Source organism: Vulpes vulpes, chromosome 1, assembly GCF_048418805.1.
Source record: "Vulpes vulpes isolate BD-2025 chromosome 1, VulVul3, whole genome shotgun sequence".
In the NCBI taxonomy this organism is placed as follows: Eukaryota; Metazoa; Chordata; class Mammalia; order Carnivora; family Canidae; genus Vulpes; species Vulpes vulpes.
Genome location: NC_132780.1, coordinates 67,272,940 through 67,292,829, shown reverse-complemented (window position 1 = coordinate 67,292,829; position 19,890 = coordinate 67,272,940). Strand labels below are relative to the sequence as shown.

The 19,890-nt window shown below is 49.3% G+C and overlaps 1 protein-coding gene across 6 annotated transcripts in view; it reads right to left on the bottom strand.

Annotated features, from left to right (window-relative positions):
- The window catches only part of RPS6KA2 (ribosomal protein S6 kinase A2), a 347,615-nt gene that overhangs the window by 41,714 nt on the left and 286,011 nt on the right, over positions 1–19,890 (bottom strand). For all 6 annotated transcript variants that reach the window (XM_072766322.1, XM_072766327.1, XM_072766333.1 and 3 more), the window contains 3 exons: positions 17,603–17,673; positions 14,178–14,266; positions 590–654 (listed from right to left, as the gene is read on the bottom strand). In XM_072766322.1, coding sequence (XP_072622423.1) covers positions 590–654; positions 14,178–14,266; positions 17,603–17,673 — 225 coding nt within the window. The remainder of the gene's footprint in view (positions 1–589; positions 655–14,177; positions 14,267–17,602; positions 17,674–19,890) is intronic.

The following is a 19,890-nucleotide window of genomic DNA, read 5'->3' as shown; positions in this document are numbered from 1 at the left end:
GCCTGGCAACCTGGAGACCCACAGGGACTCAGAGACCCAGAGACCCAGCAGCCCAGCAGCCTGGAGACTCATAGGGCCCAGGAACCCAGAGACCCCAAGACCCAGCAGCTCTGCAGTCTGGAGACCCACAGGGGCCCAAGGGCCCAGAGACCCAGCAGCTCAGCAGCCTGGAGACTCACAGGGGCCCAAGAGCCCAGAGACCCAGCAACCTGTAGACACAGGGGCCCAGGGGCCCAGGGGCCCAGAGACCCAGAGAACCGGCAGCCCAGTGACCCAGTGCCCTGAGGGGCTCCTGCAGCCTGTTGCTGGGTGGAAGGTGATCTCTGCTTTGTTCTCAGCAGCTGGGAGTAGCGGCAGGGTCATCTCAACCTGCCTCCAAAGGGCTAAGTGCTAAAGGGATTTTCGGCCTGGCACTGCAGGAAGGGGGGTCCCTGGTCTGTGGCTATAAAATGCCAGCCTGTTCAGAGGGCTCCTGAGGCAGGCCCCCGCTCCAGGTGACAGGGCTGCAGTCACCTCTGGTCTGTACCAAGCTGGTGCACCCTCCACCTCACCTCCCATCATGCAGGGCAATGGGCACTGTGCAACTCACATTCCAGTCTATGGTCACAAAGAAAGGATGCCGCTTGATCTCTTCCACCCCGTCGATGCCAGCACCTGTCGGAGGACAAAGCAGAGGTGAGCATCAGAACAAACTCCTGGTTTCCTGACCTCTGATAGCTTCTGGCACAGCAGTGCGAAGGGCTGGGGGGCGGGGGTGCCTGGAGCGGCTCCCAATGCCTTCTTCCTGAGGGAAGGGGCCCCTTCTCCCCTGCTTCCCTGCCTCCACAGCTCTGTAAGGCTGTGACAGGGCCAGGGCAGGGGTGGGGCAGGCTGGAAGCTTCCTGCTGCAGGTGTGGAGGTGCCTGGAAACTTGGAGGGGGAGCTGAGGCCCATCACAGCCTGGCTGCATGTGTGCATGTGTGCATGTGTCTATCTATGTATGTAGGTATGTATATATCTATGTATCTTCTTTTTAAAAAATTATTTATTCATTATTCATTTGAGACAGAGAGATAGAGAGAGAGAAAGTATGAGCAAGAGGAGATGAAGAGGGAGGAGAAGCAGACTCCCCACTGAGCCTGGAGCCAAACATGGGACTCGATTCCAGGACCTGGAGATCATGACCTGAGCTAAAGGCAGATGCCCAACTATCTGAGTCAACCAGGTGCCTTTCCATCTCTCTATCTATCTATCTATCATCTATCTATCTATCTATCTCTCTATCTATCTATCTATCATCTATCTATCTATCTATCTATCTATCATCTCTCTATCTATCTATCTATCATCTATCTATCTATCTATCTATCATCTATCTATCTATCTATCTATCATCTCTCTATCTATCTATCTATCATCTATCTATCTATCTATCTATCTATCTATCATCTATCTATCTATCTATCATCTATCTATCTATCTATCATCTATCTATCTATCTATCTATCTATCTATCTATCTATCATCTATCTATCTATCTATCTATCTATCTATCTATCATCTATCTATCTATCTATCTATCTATCTATCTATCATCTATCTATCTATTATCTATCTATCTATCTATCTATCTATCTATCTATCTATCTATCTATCTATCATCTATCTATCTATCTATCTATCATCTATCTATCTATCTATCATCTATCTATCTATCTATCTATCTATCTATCTATCTATCATCTATCTATCATCATCTATCTATCATCTATCCATCCCATCCATCCATCCATCCATCCAAGTAGGCTCCGTGTCTGAACTGGGGCTCAAGCTCACAACCCCGAGATCAAGAGTCACATGCTCTCCCGACAGCCCTGCAGCTCCTGCCCCCTGGCTGCACTCTCGTAGCCACTAATCCTAGCTCAGCCTGGCCTTCCAGAAGGATGAGAACGTGCAGAAGCAGCAGGAGGGCAGGCCGCAGTGCAGAGCGCCGTTAGACGGCTCTGGGTTTACAGGTAGAGGAAGAGAGCCAGGACCTGGAGAGGCTGCTTCCAGCGGGACAGAACCCAGAGAGAGACTGGCATCCACCCCCGGGGCCGCCCGGGGCCCTGGAGACTGCTTATAAATAGTTCTGCTGGGTTTGTTAGTTCTCTTTTCACTTTGCTGCTTACATTAAATCCCAAGGCCGGGTGGGGGGAAGGGTCGGGGGGAGAGGTCGAATCTGCAGAAAACAGAGGACTCAGGCAGGGAAATGTTTTGCCCCACATGGTGACGTCATTATACATTTGCCTGAAGCACACAGGCTGCTAAGGCCTGCCGAGAACAGGCCAGCGCTGGTGCATCCATTGCCAAAGTGCACGGCACTGACACCACTTCAGGGCTTGGGGAAACTGTCTAGGGGGTGGGGGGCATACATGGGAACTTGCTGTACTTGCTGTTCTGTTTTTCTCTCAATGCTGATCTAAAAATAAGTCTATTAGTCCAGAGAAACCAAAATCCCGAGGCCCTAAGAGCTCCGTGTTTTCTCCAGGATGGGAGGCTGGAGAGGAGCCTCAGTGGGTGATGGAGGGCACTGGGGGCTTGGGGACGTGGGAAGGGGAAGCAGGCCGTGGGGGCTGGGCTGTCTCCAGCCAGCTCTTGTTCCAAGCCTGGGGAAGGGGGTTCTGTGTCACTCGGTTTGTGAGACATAGACTTCCCGATTCTGCACCCCACCCTGAGCTCTGCAGGTCAAGGCCTGGTTCAGGGGTTCCCTGTTCAGCCAGCACCCCAGAAAGGTGGCTGGGGGTGGCTGCTGGCTGCTATGGGAAGGAGCAGGAGCAGGAAGGTGTGTAGAGGACGAGGGAGCCACCTCAAGGTGCTGTGGCCACCCTGGCACTGCCCATCCAGCCACACTGCCAGGGCCTGGGAAGTCAGGTGGAGTCCTCCATCCAGGGTGCTGGGATCCCAGGAGCTGAAGTCCTCCTGGATTGGGCTGGATGCTTTCACATCCTAATCCCCTGAGTGCCCTTTCCTGGTATTTCCGTGGTCGTGGGCACCACTCACGTGACCAGAAGGTGGGACAGTTCAGCCCCACCTCTGACCTCCAAGGAGGGGAGACGGCTGGCGGTGGAGCCCATCACCAACCCCCCGTGATTTCATGGAGCACGCCTAAGTAGTGGAACCCTTGGGAAAGCCCCATACATCAGGGTTTGGAGAGTTTCTGAGCTGATGAACAAAAATGCATCCATGTGCTGCTGGGGGGGTAGTGGCGCATCCCAAATTCCAAGGGGACTCCCTCAGACCTCACCCTAGGTACCTCTTTATCTGTATCCTTTAAAACATCCTTTGTAATAAACCCGTAGTAGAAAGTGAAATGATTTCCTGAGTTCTGTGAGCTGTTTCAGCATATCATCAGACCCACAAAAGGGGTCTCGGAAACTCCTGATGTATAGCTGGTTGGTGGGGAGCACAGGTGACGCCCCGGGGGAGGGACTGGCATCTGAAGTGGGGCATCTTGTGGGACTGTGCCACCTCCGGGTGGTTAGAGCCAGAGCTGAAGTGAATCGTAGGACACCGAGCTGGTGTCTCCTGGGAAGTGAAGACTTCGCTGGTGTGGAAAACCCACAGGTCTGGTGTCACAAGTATTCGCGCGAGTAGAGGGAAATGGGTTCTATATTCGAGGACCTCCCCCTGAAGACCTCTCTGGATTTCCGAGTCTGGCTCCCTTGTTCCCGGATCTGATCCCAGCAGCTAGCAGCCTGTGACGGGTACCCAGACGGCTGCTGTGGAAAACCGCAGAACAAATCAGCGCTCTGACCCCCAGCACTGGCTCCCGTCAGCCCATTGCCGATCTCCTTTGATGAAGACCAGAACTCTGAACTCAAAAATCCTCCCGGTCCTGAGGATTAAAGAGGAAGGAAACCCCACCCTGGATCTGCACTGCTTCCCAGCTCTTTCTTTGGTGAGTGCTGCCGGGCTGCCAGAAGCCCTATGGGTCGGTTGGCAGGGGGCACTTCGAGCACACACGTCCGAGCCCAAGGGTGTAGGCAACTGCAGGGGGACTCATCGCTACATTTCTTTGAAGAATCTGCTTTGCATCTTGCACCCGTTGCACTTCACCCTCATCCGTCATTTGCAAATACACAGTCTGCAGGGATTTGAACCAAGTGAGACACAAACGGAAATACAGATTTGGGTGTGACTCCGAGTTCTGTGCTGGGTTTTCTCGGATACCCAATCAGCACATTTTTGTCTGCACCTTCTTTCTTCTGCTGCAGTGAGATTTTTATCCCATGTTTGTGCTTTGAAGCCTCAGCAAACAGTCGACAGTGAATTAATTAACACTTGGGTTATTGCTTAAAAATTATAGGTGTTCGTTCCAAAAGGAGGAAAATGTGAAACGGAAGGAAAAGTTCTTCTGCACACGGTTCTTCGGGGCTACCTCACCGTCCCCTGTGCACACACCACGCACGGTCATTGTTTTGGATCTAGTCTTATTTATCCTCTCCTGAGACGTGTCAAGCAGGCCGCTTTGTATCCATGACCCCTTCTTACGTCAACTGAACAGCAGAGCCAGTCGGGCAGGGTTGAGCAGGGTTGGGGGCTGGGAAAGTCAGGGAGGGTTTGTGCAGATGCCTGGGTCACACCTGGGTGCTGCGGGCTCTGACCCGATGCCGTGGAGATCTCCCCCTGCCCCACGCGGAGGGCTGCGATTGGTCCCATCACACAGAGCTGGTGAGGGCACATCCTTACCGGTGGAGATGTTGGGGACAGAGGAGGGTACTTCTCTCTTTTTAGGCAGGTGACTCACACGACGTCCTCCACGCCAGGTAAAGATGAGTTGAGAAGTTCAATGGAGCAGTAGCTCTGGGAGCTCACAGTCGACTCTTGGGAGTAGGAACATGTAGTCACCTATGGCCCGTCGGCAAACGGGCGTGTTCACGTGGACCCGAGTCTCAGACTCCTGCACGCGGGGTGAGGGTGTAATCTCTCATCCAGGCGGCCCTTCCTTACGTCCACGGGTCACGGTGAGTGTGCCCTCCTCCCGTGCTCAGCGCCGGTGCGTCCAGCCCTCCGCTGCTCACAGCGTTGACAAGGCGAACACTTTCACCGTGGGGTTCATCAGCACTGGGCTTCCACCTTCTCAGTAACTTACTCTCAAAAAGTTTTGGTATCTTCCCCTAATATTTCTATTGTTTCTTCAGTTCCACAGACAGTGTTGGGAACGTTTCATCCCTGGGGCCCCTGAGATGCCTCTGAAGTAGTCACTCTGTTGTTTTGGTGCCACACGGCATCCATCTAGAATTCTTTTCTTTTTAAATTTTTATTATCATTTGTTCTTTAAATTCTATTTAAAGATTTTATTTATTTATTCATGAGAGACACAAAGAGAGAGGCAGAGACACAGAGGGAGAAGCAGGCTCCCTTTGGGGAGCCCGATGCAGGACTCGATCCCAGGACCCCAGGATTACGACCTGAGCCGAAGGCAGACACTCAACCACTGAGCCACCCAGGTGCCCCCTTTTTTTTTTAATTTAAATTTTAATTTTTTTAAGTGACCTCTACTCCCAATGTGGGGCTCGAACTCACAACCCTGAGATCAAGAGTCACATGCTTCCCCATCTGAGCCATCCAGGTGACTCTTATGTCCAATTCCTGGCATGTGTTCAGAACACGCTTACTTTCGGTTACCATCCTCGCTTCCTCGAACTCCACCGACTGGCACACCTGTAATATCCAGGCTATCCTGTTGGGCAGGTGAACACGAGGTCTGTTTTTTATGTCTTATTCACTCACATGCAACCTACACATTATTTTTCACAGTCTAGAAACTATTTTGCTGTCCCTTTGAAATTTCATTTGTTCAGTGTTTAAAACATTTGCTGGGCCGTGTCTCAGAGGACGCTGGTGTGAGCTGACCAGCGCCTTGTTCTTGACCAAGCTGTCAGAGGTTGGCCAGCCGCTGATGGGACCCAGGATGGGACCTCGGAGACCAGCCTGTAAAGCATGTCTTGGGGAGACCAACGTTGGGGAGTAGAACAGAAACAAGAAACACAGAAAATGCCCTGCTAGTGGGTGGCTCCGTGCCGACAGGTGTGCCTGAGATGGGATCTGACATGGTCTACACAGCTGTGCTATTTTACATGGACGCGTGCACCTCATTCCTTTCTCTGCCACATACTCCTCTGGGCGTCTGAGAATCTCCTAGAAGGTCCTCTAGGAAGACACAGAGGCTCACGAGGGATGATGAGGTAGAGAGCTATCAGCTTTGAAAAACCCTAGAGAATGGGTTTCCTCCCTTTTAGCACCCATCCTAATCTTTCATCCCTCGGGAAGGTCTGGAAAGCAGGCCAACTTCGCTGGAGAGGCGTTTACTCTCTGCCCTGCTCTGCAAACCCATTCACAAGAACAGCCACCACTGGTGGCCTTCCTGAGCCCAGAGGCGCACCCTGAGGTTCTGGAGGGCTGGCCCGGACCTCACCAGGGGGCCACCCTGGCCTAAGCACACAGATGTCGGTGTGTGGGCGGGGCTCGAGCTTGTCCTTGACCTCCTGGACTTGCGAATCTTTCAGAGTGAGGAGAGTCACACCTGGAAGGCACCTCGAGGGCGGAGATGAGGACACGGAGGGAGGCCCAGCCCAGGGACTCATCTCCCCAGGCCTCCCTCTCAGAGCAAGCCTGACCCCCTCCTCCATCTCCCCGTTGGCCTCTGTGGACCAACCAGCCAGCGACACCAGCCCCGAGGGGCTTTCTCTAGAGCACAGTGAGACTGTCCCCTGGCCACGCCCTTCAGGGGGACACCTCCAGGGATGCCCTGGCTGCCCCTGCTTGGCCTGCACCACCTCCTCCAGCGCCCCCCTCAGGCACAGAGATCACGCATGCCCCTCGCCTGTCTTCTGCAACTTTGCCCTCTGACCCCCTCCCGGGAACAGCAGCTGTTTGGGGGCCACCGACATACTTAGCACAGAGTCGCATCGTACAATAAGTTGTACCTTCGCCTAATTCAGAGTAGTCAGCTGTCGTGCCTCCGCACAAAGTCACAGTGGGAATGAACGCAAGTGGCGCTCCAAGACTCCTGAGGTGTGGAAGCTCGCTGCTCGCCACGCAGGAAACTGCCTGCTCCCCCTGCGCACCCCGCCCTCCAGGACTGCCAGCTCCAATGGCTCTGTCCCTCCCACCTTCTGCCCGCAGCACCCTGCCCTTGCACACCTGCAGTGACTGGCTTTTCCGGTTTGCAGGTTTGCCTGTTAGGCCCGAGGCCGAGGACTGGAGCTCCCCTTGGAGGCTGCCAGCACCATCTGCCCGCGTCACCGGCACCTGCTCAGGTGTACACAGCTCGGTTGGCAAGCAGCGAATACCTCTAGTCAGCAGCAGGTTAGAGACCTAGATTCAGAGTCTTGAGTGAGGACATTCGGGGGGATACTGAGGCAGAAGTGCCACTGGCTTTAGACCTGGTGGCCGTGGCAGGGCCTTCCTGCAAGCCATGGTGGAGGAGGGGCCTCGGCATCTTCATCTGCAAAGTGTCAGAGGTCAAGCAGAGGCACCTTTGCTCTTTCTTCCAGGTGTACACTTCTGTGCACCTGCCCTTGGAGGGTGTCCCTCTGAAATTCTTGTACTGGTGTTCTGACCCCTCAGAACCTCAGAACGTGACCTTATCTGTAAGTGGGGACACCGCAGATATGGCTAGTTATGATGAAGGCATCCTGGGCGGGGGAGGAGGGGACCCCCACGCAACCTGACCGGCATCCTTGTGGAAAGGGGGCAACTTGGGATGCAGACACAGACACAGGGAGAATGCCAGTGAAGGTAAAGGCAGAGGAGAGGCTGGTGCTTCTGGAAGCCTGTGAGCAGCGAGGATCCTGCAGCCCCCAGGAGCTGGGAGAGAGGCCCGGGATTTTCCTTCTCACCCTGCCCATGCCCTGATGCAGGACCCGGGCCTCCAGAGCTGGAGACATTACGCCCCTGGGGTAAGCGCATGGTCCGTGGCACTTTGTTCTGTGGGCTCAGGAAGCTCATCAGTGGGATGGGACAGCCACAGAGCGTCTCACCCTTTGCTGCAGTCACCCTTATCTGTTTGTCCCTCATCATTTCCAGCTTATTGTTTTACCCCCAGCATGCAAGTGGGCTTGGCTGAACCCGCTGGGAACTCCACTCCTGCGTGAGGGGCAGAGGCAGTGGGGCAGCGGGGACGTGGGGCCGGTGTGAGCCTGGGAGTGGGCCTCCCGGGGGGGCTCAGTGGGAGGGGAGGCACCAGGAGGGGTGCAGGGGGATGTGCAGGAGGTTTGTTGTTTCCCAGCACCAACGGGCCGGCCATGGGGTAGGGTGCCTGGGGTGGGCTGGGGGCCCAGGTTGCTTCGACAGGGTAGGATTCAAGAGACAGAGGTTCTGGCTTACGTGTGAGGATCAGCAGCGGTGAGGGGCAGGAAGGGGGATGCCCTCTGAGCCCCCTGAACGGCCGGGGGCTATTTGATGGCCAAGGGTAAGGTTCCCAGCAAATGGAAAGGACAGAAGGACCCAACTGCCTGTGCAGACCAAGATGCATCTATGCAATGTGATTTCCCTCCTTATGGCAGAGGATTTGGGGACAATTAGATTCAGTTACATCCCCAGGGAAAGTCGTATGACTAATAATAATCCTAACTACAGTTTCTTCTTTAATGCTGAGTCTGGACATCTTCTGTTGTGTATCCTCCGAGGGCGGGCCAACTGCTCCTGGAGGCTGCAGGACCCCCTTTGGGGATGATCTGAGGGGCAGATTTTGGCCGCAGATGGGCCGACAGCCATGCCTCCTGGGGGCTCTGCTGGGCCAGGCTCTTCTAAGATGACATAAGCCCATACACTTAATGAGAGAAGCTCAGCTTCCTCTCTCATCAGTGATTTAAACTAAATAACAAAATGATACTTTGGGTTAGAGAACTGTGGCTTTTGTGACATTAAATTCTAAGACAAAAGAATAAATTATTTAGAAAATCATTTCCTTCTTCCAGAGCAGAGGGAGAGGAAATACGGCTCCTCCCCAAGTGTCATTCACCAGGCGGTGTGTGGTGACAAATCCTCTCCAGCTAATGCACCGGTGTTTGAAAGGACAGTGACTTCCAGGCACAAGTCTTCAGCCGCCTCAGGAGACCAGTGTGACTCGCTTCTGGTCTCGTGTGTGTTTCAGCCAACGGATGGGTCCGATGTCTTCATTCCTCTGTTCTGAGTCTAGGTCCCCACGGGGACATCTGGTGGGGTAGGACCCGCAGCCAGGCTCCCCCCTGGCGGGAACAAGTGGCGGCCGGGGACGGGGAGGAGGTGCCACGTCTGCTCCCCTTGCCAGCCTGTGATTTTCACACGTGCTCGCACAGTCACAATTCACCACGTGCCCAGATCTCCGTCCGAGAACGACAGGGCAGGGACTGCACAGACCTTTGCAGCACAAACTCGGCACCGAAAGAGAAGTTTCAGCCGTGGGCAAGGTTCCTGGTGGAGCACCCTGGACAGGGCCTTGGAGGGCGACTGTGCTGGTGTCCCCCTTCCCCGTGGGTGGAGGGGCCCTGCGCTCCCTCCCGTTGAGTTCAGGACCCGGCAGGCCACCTTGATGCTTTCCTGTCAGGGAACGTAGGGCTCTCCAGACACAGGTCAAACACAGACTCTTTTTTGCAATGATCTCAGGAGAAGGTTTAACAATGTCTATTAAAATGCATCCCATAAAACGATAGTCTGTTTTGTTTTTCCCAGAGTCGCAGTGTAGCAGTATTTGTGCATCAGATAACTTTTCTCTGTTCTGTCCCACAGCCAAGCAGGAGAGAACAATGGTCCAGTTAGTAGGAAGCAGTGCAGCCAAGAGGTGTAGACACGATCCCCTACCATGGATCTTGGGGCTCCGGTGATCTCTGCTTTTCATGGATTTGTCAGACACATTAAAGCGTGTCCTGTGTGTCACGCACTGTTCTAGGTCTTTAGGTTTTTCCAACCACACTGTGAAGGAGGTATTGCCATCACCCTCAATCCACGGATAGGGAAAGTGGCCCAGAGAGGTGCAGACATCTGCTCCAGGTCACTTCAGCAAGTAAGTGCCAGGCGGGATACGGTCCTGGCATTGCGACCCTCTGCCCTCTGCCCGGTGCTGCCACCCGGGGCTCCTCACGAGCTCCCCTTCCCCGGTGCACACTTGCCAGTGTCCACATTCCTGCAAAGCTCTCTCTCCTTCCGGTGAGCTCCACCTTATACCTCTCTATTTGCCACTTCCTTGGCTAATGCTGGCATCTTCTGCTGTGCTAAAGGCCCTGTGAGAGCGAGGACCATGGTTTTGCTCCACTGTGTCACCAGAGCCAGAGCCTAGGAAGCACTGGGGAGCCCCATATGCATGTGCATTATTTCTAGATTACATAGCATACAGTCCCTCTCCTTCCTAACTAATGGGTCCCTAAGATCTGCTGAAAGGAGTGAGAAATAGGGTTTGAGGAGTTGGGGAAAGGTCGACCAGGCACAGACCCTCCCTCAGGTCGGCTCACCCTTTATCGAATACCTCCCGCAGCTGACCCTGGAGGTTGGCTAATAAGACAACCATTCCCAATCTCCTATTCCTTCTATCCTAATACTTATTTTCCCACATTCCTTTTAGTTAGAAGTGCCAAGTGACAGTTTCTACTTAGCAAGAAGTAAAGAGAAGTCCCAGCGTTGCCTTCCTGAGAAAAGGGACAGATGCAGCTGCCCTCATCCATTTCCTCCTTTCAACTGAATGTGACGCCTGGAGCTGTGGCAGCCACTTTGTGATCACAAGGCACCACTCATGAAGATGAAAAGGCAATGTACTAAGGGTGGTAATAAAAAGATAAGCAGACCTGGGCTTTTGATAACTATAGTTCGGTTGCCGAGCCAACGCTTACAACCCTCTATGGCCATATGACTTGTTACTGCAAGAAAAATAAACTGCACTTTGAAGAATTAAATCATTGGGTAAAATCATTTTAAGTTGCTTAGGCCTTCTGTACTTTGCAACTACGAGTAATTCTTATGGACACCCCTCTCTCATAAGCAAATCTAAGTGTCTCCTTTTCCCTACCTTGAAGCACTGTTGTGCAGATTTTGATGAGATAATGATTTTCTTAGTGCAGTGCTCCATGCACACTACCGTCCTCCCCAGGGGGACCGAGGCCCAGGAAGAGAAGTGAGCTGTTCAGCTGGTTGGTTAAAGAACCGATGGGGCAGAGGAGCAGGAGAGCTGACCTCCCACCTGCCTCCAGGGCTGTGCAGAGAGGCTGTGCCCATGCTGGCTGGGGGTATAGCACTTGGAAAGGAGTCACAGAATGAAATACAGGGGCGTCCAGGTGTTGGAACCCAGCATCTGGAAGACTGACAAAACAAGACAGGGACTCTGCCAGTGTGGGCTTGGTGGGGGAAGCAGGGAGAAGGAGAGGGGGCTCGTAAAGGGGTAGAAATGACCTGCAGTGATGTTTCTGTGCACTCCAGGCTCTGAGGCAGGTGCTCTGTGGGTTAAGACCTGCCAAGCTGCACTACAGGCTGGCCTTGGACAGGGAGGGATTATTTCTGGGCCACTTCCACAGAGACAGAGACATTAACGAAAGGTCATCAATTAATTCATGATGAGGAGAGTCAGATCAGAAATAGAAAAACAGTTATGGTCTTTGTGACTCTTAGAGATAAATTCAAGGGAGTGACGTTGAACACACTGAGCCGAGGGACATGTTTACTGCTTGGTTCCAGGTCTTAAAATGCACTGTAAGAGTTAAGAAGTCTGTGCACCTTGTCCCCAGAAAGCACAGTGACCAAGGAGACGGTCTGCTATCTTGGGGAGGCCCCCAGGCCAGGTGACAGCGGATTGACAAAATCACAAGACAATTCCAGGATGGGGGTCAGACGTGGAGCCCTTTACTCCCTGTCTGTGTTCCTGGGGTCGAGTGCTCCCACTGTCTCTGTGACCCTCCCCATTGCAGGACAGGTGACATGAGGGCCTTGCCTGTGGGAGCCCCGGGATGAATATGGGGAAGCCACTGATTCGAGGAGGCTCTCCGGAGCTGGTATTTGTGTGTGGAGGTGCACATGGTGCACACAGCGCACAGGGCCAGGGAACGTGCAAGCAGCGTTCCTAACACAGGGGTATGGCGCAGGCATCTATAGGAGCAGTGCCTCTCTGATGGAGCCAGGACAACGAGGGCTCATCAAGATTCCTGGCTGGTGTCTTTGGGGCCCATCTGGGACTTTACTGTGGTGCCCAGTGACAACAAGGTAGAGGGAATTCTGTGAGGCCCTCAAGGTTCCTCAAGACTGAGAGTCAGACCTATACACCCCACCCCAGCCCCTGCATGTCAGCATGGTGTAAACCTGGCTCTGGAGCCTGGCATGCACCCCCTCCCAGACCTCCAGGCTCTCTGCCGTCCCCACTGGCACCTGCCGGCTCAGCAGCCCAGTGACCAGAGCTGCTGTCCTGAGAGGGCCTTTGGCAGAGTGAGGAGTGCCTGCCCTTAGCGTCTGACCTCTGGGGCTCTGTTAGGGGCGCCCCTTAAGATGTGTGCAATTATCATGCTGGCGGGTCTTTAATCAAAGTCATTTGATGATGGTCATTTTGGCAGTCACCATCTGGGGCCTGTGCCAGGTGGGTGTCAGGGGCTGGGTTCATGTGGGGCTCCCCATACTTGCTTGCAGACACCTACTGTGTTTTAAAATGGGTACAGGTCCCCCCACGGGATGCGTTTAGACTCTGCAGCAACTCATCTATGCAACTAGATAGATCCTGGGCATCTTTCCAGCCAGCGTTGACAGAGCAGTGGGTCTAGTAGGGGTGAGCGGTGGGGGGGGAACTGTTCCCAGGGGCAACTCTAGACATAGCTCGGCTTGCTATGGCTTGGGGAGGGAGGCATCTAGGGAGAGGGCAGGGTTGCTGCCAAATATCCTATGGCACGAGACAGTCTTCTGCAAGAAAGAATTACCCAGCCGAGATGTCCCCTGTGCCCTGGTGGAGACACCTGGTGACAGCTTGTCCCATTTATTTATTTCTATTTCTTAAAAGATTTATTTATTTATTTATTTATTTATTTATTTATTTGAGAGAACGTGTATGAGACAGAGTGAGCATGAATGGGCGATTGGGTGGGGAGGGGCAGAGGAAGAAGCAAACTCTCTGCTGAGCAGGGAGCCCGACCTTGGGGCTCCATCCCAGGACCCCGGGATCATGACCTGATCCAAAAGCAGATGCTTCAATGACTAAGCCAACCAGGTGCCCCCCCCCCCATTTATCCCCATCTAAATGGCTGCCCTTAGGCCTGGTATGGATGTGCCATAATTTACCTAATGGTGTCCTTACTGATCGACATTTACCTTATTTCCAGGTCTTCGCAAAAAAAAGAGAGATTATCAATAAGCATTTTTTATACATGTAACTTATGCACTGGATAGCCTTCTGGAAGTAAAATTTCTTGGTAGAGAGTTGTATACAGTTTAAAGTGTTGATGGGTTTTGCCAAAGTGCTAAAATGTTGCACCATCTGCTCTCTGGAGGACGGCAGGGAATAGGAGGGCCCACCTATTCCACTCTGCTCTCTAGTGTTTGCTGCCATGTGGGCAGAAAGACGGAGCCTTATCTCATTGCCCTCCAGCTCCGCACGCAGCTGGCACCATGTGGGGCACCTGCTCCCGCCCTGAGGGATCTACCTCGTCAGTGGTCTCGCGTCACTACACTGGGCACGCACACCAGCGCCTGTGACAATGAGGAATGAAAACCCACGCATGGACAAGGGCGATTCAGCAGCTGTGTGACCTGGAGAAAGTCTATACAACACTTCATTTGTGGGAGAAGCACCACTGAAAAGCATCTAAGGGAAACCTTTTGTAAAGAATTATTCTGAAAATGGGTTAGTACTTAGTTAACATTCATGTAAATCTTGATTTTAAAACAGGTTGACATTTATTAACTAAAGAGGGATTAAATAAGAAGCAGCTTTCAGCTGTTTTGTCCTTAGTTTGTGGGGTTCTAAAAGGCAAGTAAAATGAGTAGAAAAAATTGTTACCATTTTGTGTAAAAATAGTGACTTTCAGAAAATAGCTTAAAATATCTGCCAGGGACTGTGTTTTGGGGATCCATATATCTGGGACATGGGAAGTATTTGCACCCCTGGCAAGACCTTTGCTTTCAGTGAACTTGGACAAATGTGTAGCCAGACAAAAGCATAGCGGGGTGGGGAAGCAGCGCCTGCAGTCCCTGGGGTGTCGGGCTCTTACCAAGTCGGTTGCACGGGTTCCGTTTGAAGAGGGCTCTCAGCAGACTCTGGGCTTCCATGCTGAGGAACTGTGGCATGCCCAGCTTGGCTCTGAAAAGCACAGTTGTAGTGTGAAATGACAAGGATGACCAGAGTTTTCTCTGGCACTTGGGGATCCTGCTTGGTCAGCATCGACAGACAGATCGAATCAATGTGACCCAGGGCAGCAGCACCCAAGCTTTTTGGTCTTAGGGCTCTTTGGCACTTTAGAAATTATTTAGGCCATCAAAGAGCTTCTGTTTATGTGGGTTATATGGCAGACATTTTTATAATAGCTTTTTAACAATTTGCTTAAAAAATAATACAAGCATTAAAAATAAATAATAAAAATCCTATTAATAGAAGTAACATTTTTAATGCAACTGAACTCTGTTTTCCAAAATAACAACCAAAGCTTTGGCTTGAAGAGTGCTACTGTTTACATTTTGGGAATCTCTTCTGGGTTAGATGAAAGCCAGCCAGATGTCTTTTTTTTTTTTTTTTTTTAAAGACTGATTTATTTATCAGAGAGAGAGAGAGAGAGAGAGAACACACGCAGGGGTTGGGGAGAGGGAGAGAGAAACTTCAGCATACTCTATGCTGAATGTGGAGCCCAATGTGGGACTTGATCCCAGGACCCTGAGATCATGACCTGAGTTGAAACCAAGAGTCCATCACTCAACTGATGGAGCCACCGGGCACCCCGATAGCCAGATACTCTTACTCACCTCTGTGTTCAATCTGTTGCAATACTATGAAGAAAATATGGGACTTCACAGAACTAGAACACATAAACCTAAATTTGTGTGGAACCACAAAAGACCTCAAATTGCCAAAGCAATCTTGAAAAAGAACAAAGCTGGAGGCATCACAATTCCAGATTTCAAGTTATATTACAAAGTGGTAGTGATCAAGATAGTCTGGTACTGTCACAAAAACAGACACATAGATCAATGGAACAGAATAGAAAACCCACAAATAAACCCCCAATTATATGGTCAATTAATCTTCAACAAAGCAGGAAAGAGTATCCAATGGGAAAAAGACAATCTCTGCAACAAATGGTGTTGGGAAAACTGGGCAGCCACATGCAGAAGATTGAGGCTGGATCATTTTTTTACACCATATGCAAAAATAAACTCAGAATGGATGAAAGACCTAAATGTGAGACCTGAAACCATCAAAACCCTTGAAGAGAGCATCTATATCAGCCCTAGCAACATTTTTCTAGATACATCTGCTCAGGCAAGGAAAATAAAAGCAAAAGTAAACTATGGAGACTTCATCAGAATAAAAAGTCTTCTGCACAGTGAAGGAAAAAACCAACAAAACTGAAAGGCAACCTACTGAATTGGAGAAGATATCTGTGACTGACTATCTGATAAAGGGTTAGTATCCAAAATATATAAAGAACAGATACAAATCACCATCCCCCAAACAAATAACCCAATGAAAAAAATGGGCAGAAGACATGAACAGACATGTCTCCAAAGAAGACACCAAGATGTGGACAGACACATAAAAAGATGCTCAACAGCACTCATCATCAAGGAAAGAAACCAAAACTATAATGAGATGTCACCTCACACTTGTCAGAAAGACTAAACCCCAAAACATAAGAAACAACAAGTGTTGGCAAGGATGTGGAGGATGTGGAGAAAGGGGAACCCTCTTACACTGTTGGTGGGAATGCAAACTGGTGTAGCCACCTTAGTAAACAGTATGGAGTCCTCAGAAAGTTAAAAATAGAGCTACCCTATGATCCAGCAATGATACTAACAGGTATTTGCCCAAAGAATACAAAAACAGTCATTCAAAGGGATATATGCACCCCAATGTTTATAGCAGCAATGTCCACAACAGACAAACTATGGAAGGGGCCCAAGTGTTCATTGACTGATAAATGGCTGACAAAGATGTAGTGTATACATATATGTACATATATAGTGGAATATTATTCAGCCATAAAAAGAATGAAATCTTGCCATTTGCAAAGGCTTGAATGGAGCTAGAGAGTATTAGGCTGAGTGAGATAAGTCAGAGAAAGACAAATACTATATGATCTCACTCACATGTAGAATTTAAGAAATGAAACAAATGAGCAAAGAAAAAACAGAGAGAGAGAGACAAACCAAGAAACGGACTCTTAACTCTAGAGAACAAACTGATGTTGCCAGAGGGGAGGTAGGTAGGGAGATTGGGGAAATAAGCAAAGGGGATTAAAGAGGACACTTATCATGATGAAAAAAAAAATCCAGTAATCTAACTTCTTCAAATAACTGCAAAAAAAAAAAAAAACTCTAGTAAAGGAGGAGCTTCCAAGCCCCCAGGAAGGTCTTAGGTCTCCAGGGGTCCTCAGATCATGCTTTAGGATCCATGGGGCAACAGTTTGGTGCTGCTCCTTCAGAAATGTTCAGTCACTCCTGGAGCAAGTAAAGATCTTGTTCCCCCTTAAAATTAAGAGAAAGAGGGGTAACCAAGGCAAAAATAACAGACTGTAGCCATAGATATGTCACCCACAATGAAGGTAATCTGATACCAGAAGATACTGAGCAAATCCCATGAGGTTTCCTCCACTAATTCCTTTCCTTTCATTTATACAATGGTGTAATCTACAAAAATGTAAGCTTTTTAGGAGACTTTCACTTTTATAAAAGTGACCTGTCCATCTGCAGCATTTGAGAGAGCTGATTGTGAGGACCAGCAGCTTTATGGCTTGTCCTTCAGGTGCAGGAAGTCCATGCCCTCGTCTAGCAGGGGACCTCAATTTGGAGCTGGGATCCACCTGTTCCACAGCCACTTCCCCATTCCCAGCAATACTCCTGTTTTTTCCTCCCAGATGTCTCCCTTCTGACATCGTGCTTAGACGGAGCCTGCTCACATTTAAGGGCTTATAGCAAGACGCTGGGTGTAGACTTATTTCTAGGATCCTAAGAGCAAAATCCATTTGCATGGTAAATGATTCTTCGTGAGAACTGAACAGAAAATTTGTATTCGGTCACATGGGTAACTTTGATTCCTGCCAAGGTCAGGCAGAAGAGCATGGGTACCCGCATGAACGGGGGTCAAGAGATAGAAAAAGAAAGGGAACTCCCTGCAGTGTTCTCTCTGCAGTCCCTCAAATCTGTAGTTTGTGAAGGTCATCATCAATCATCACATCGAAAATCCCTGTCATTGGACAACATTTGCAATTTTCACTGATGGAAAATGTTATCTGTGGTGCAAGACTTGTCAGGATCACCTGGCGATCCCATTCACTCTCCATTGTAATTAAAATGCCCAGAATGTTTATTATGGTTATTGCTAATGCCTACTTAATGATCTAGGTTTCCATGACTGAAGGTATTGGTATCAGAAGGTGCTAACGAGTATTGGATGGATCTCCAAGGGTAGGTGTTTTGTACTCACTTGAGGATGAGGGCCATGGTCTCCTTCCTGTCCTTCCCCTGGAATGGCAAAGATCCCGTGAGCATCTCGAACTGCGGAATAACAAAGAACAGGGAGAGCAAGTGTTCAGACCTACTGGATCTAATAGCAGAGAGTCCCAGATGGGCAAAATGCAACCACAGTTCATTCATCCATTCAAAATCCTGATCCATCAAGCACAGGTGCTGGCCAACATGCTTTGTGTACATCAGTGAGCAGAATGGCCTCATGGAGCTCCAAGTTCACTGGGGAGGTGGACAGGCGAATAAGACAGGAAGTACTGAACTGCAGCAAGAGGTGCTGCATGTTGTGGACACACAAAGAGGGGCGTGAAGGGAATGACGGTTGGGCTGGACACCTTCTATGAGGTTATTTGAGGACCCCGTCCTTCTCTGGTGGGTGCTACGGAGGGGGCCAGGACAGAAAGACTTCAGTCCATCTACAACATCCGGTAAAAACACTATGGCACCAATAACATCTCCAATACAGGTTGCCTCACACTGAAATAATAAGTGGACCTTTGCCAGGATGGCCTCTGTGATAAAGACAGGACTGAGGGTCAGCCTTCCCCGAGCATGGATTTCTCTCATGCAAAAGCCCTGAGGACACAGGCTCTGGAGGCAGTGGCCTGAAATCCCAGGGTATTACCACAAAATCATGCACACCCAACCCCTTCTGAAGAAAGGTACTGGGGCAGCAGTGCCACCAAACCCTGTCCTTGAAAATAGGATACTGAATCTAGCTGACAGGGGCCACAGCATCAATCCCAGTCTGTGTCTTCATGTCATTTCAGATTACTGTTGAACCTTGAACGTCACAGGTGTGAACACCATGGGTGTGAAATACCCACTTACATGTGGGTCTTTTTCCAATAAATATGGTACTATACTGTAAATGTATTTTCTCTTATGATTTTAATAACACTTTCTTTTCTCTAGCTTACTTTATTGTAAGAATACAGTTTGGAATACATATAATGTAAAAAATGCGGGTTAATCTACTGTTTATGATATCCTAAGGTTTCTGGTTGACACCAGGCTATTATTAGTTAATTTTGAGGGGAGTCAAAAGTTATATATGGATTTTTTGATGACCTTCAGGGGTCAGCGCTCCTTATCCCTGTGTTGGTCAAGGATCAACTGTCTAAGAAAACAGCCTTGGTGCAGGACTTTGTATGATCTTATAAAATTTGACTTAGTTTTGATTTTGACTCTACTGTCTCTATCCCTTTAAAATTTATCCTACAGTATTTTTCCTCTGCATTATGAAAATCTTGGGAAATACATCAAAGTAGAAAGACCAAAATAATGATCCATAATCCCATTATCCAAAGAAAGACACAATTAACATTTGTGATTTTCTTCTACTACATTCTTGAAGCTGTTTTTTTTTTTTAAAACACAGATAATGGTTTTATATACTCACCATTCACAGAATAATATAAAAACTTCCCATGCTGATTATAAACTCTTCATAATATCACTTTATATATGGATTTACCAAAATATGTTTATTTGTTGTTGGACACTTAGAACATTTCCAATTTTCTGCTATTATAAGTAATATTGAAATGCACAAAAAAGCTTTCCTAAGAGTGGCTGTACCAGTTCACATTCCCACTAACAGTGCAAGAGGGTTTCCCTTTCTCCACATCCTCTCCAACATTTGTTGTTTCCTGTCTTGTCAATTTTCACCATTCTCACTGGTGTGAGGTGGTATCTCATTGTGGTTTTGATTTGTATTTCCCTGATGGCAAGTGATGCGGAGCATTTTCTCATGTGCTTGTTGGCCATGTCTACGTATTCTTTGGTGAAATTTCTGTTCATGTCTTTTGCTCATTTTATGATTGGATTGTTTGTTTCTTGGGTGTTGAGTTTAATAAGTTCTTTCTAGAGCTTGGATACTAGCCCTTTATCTGATATGTAACTTGCAAACATCTTCTCCCATTCTGTAGGTTGTCTTTTAGTTTTGTTGACTGTTTCTTTTGCTGTGCAGAAGCTTTTTATACTATACATTGGCAAATAGAACTCTAGTAAAAATATAAAATATACAAAAAAAAAAAAAAGCTTTCCTAAGATTTGGAGTTACCCTTATGATGCACTCACTACCAGGAGTGAAATTACAAACTTAAAGAAATGAATGTAGTTAAGCCTTTATTAATATCCTTGGTTTGCTTTCTGAAAGTAAAATTTTAAAAGGATTTTAAAAATTCCAGCCTGTCGAGGTGTTTGAAGGCTGCGCTACTACACTCGCATGGTAAGGGCTCACAG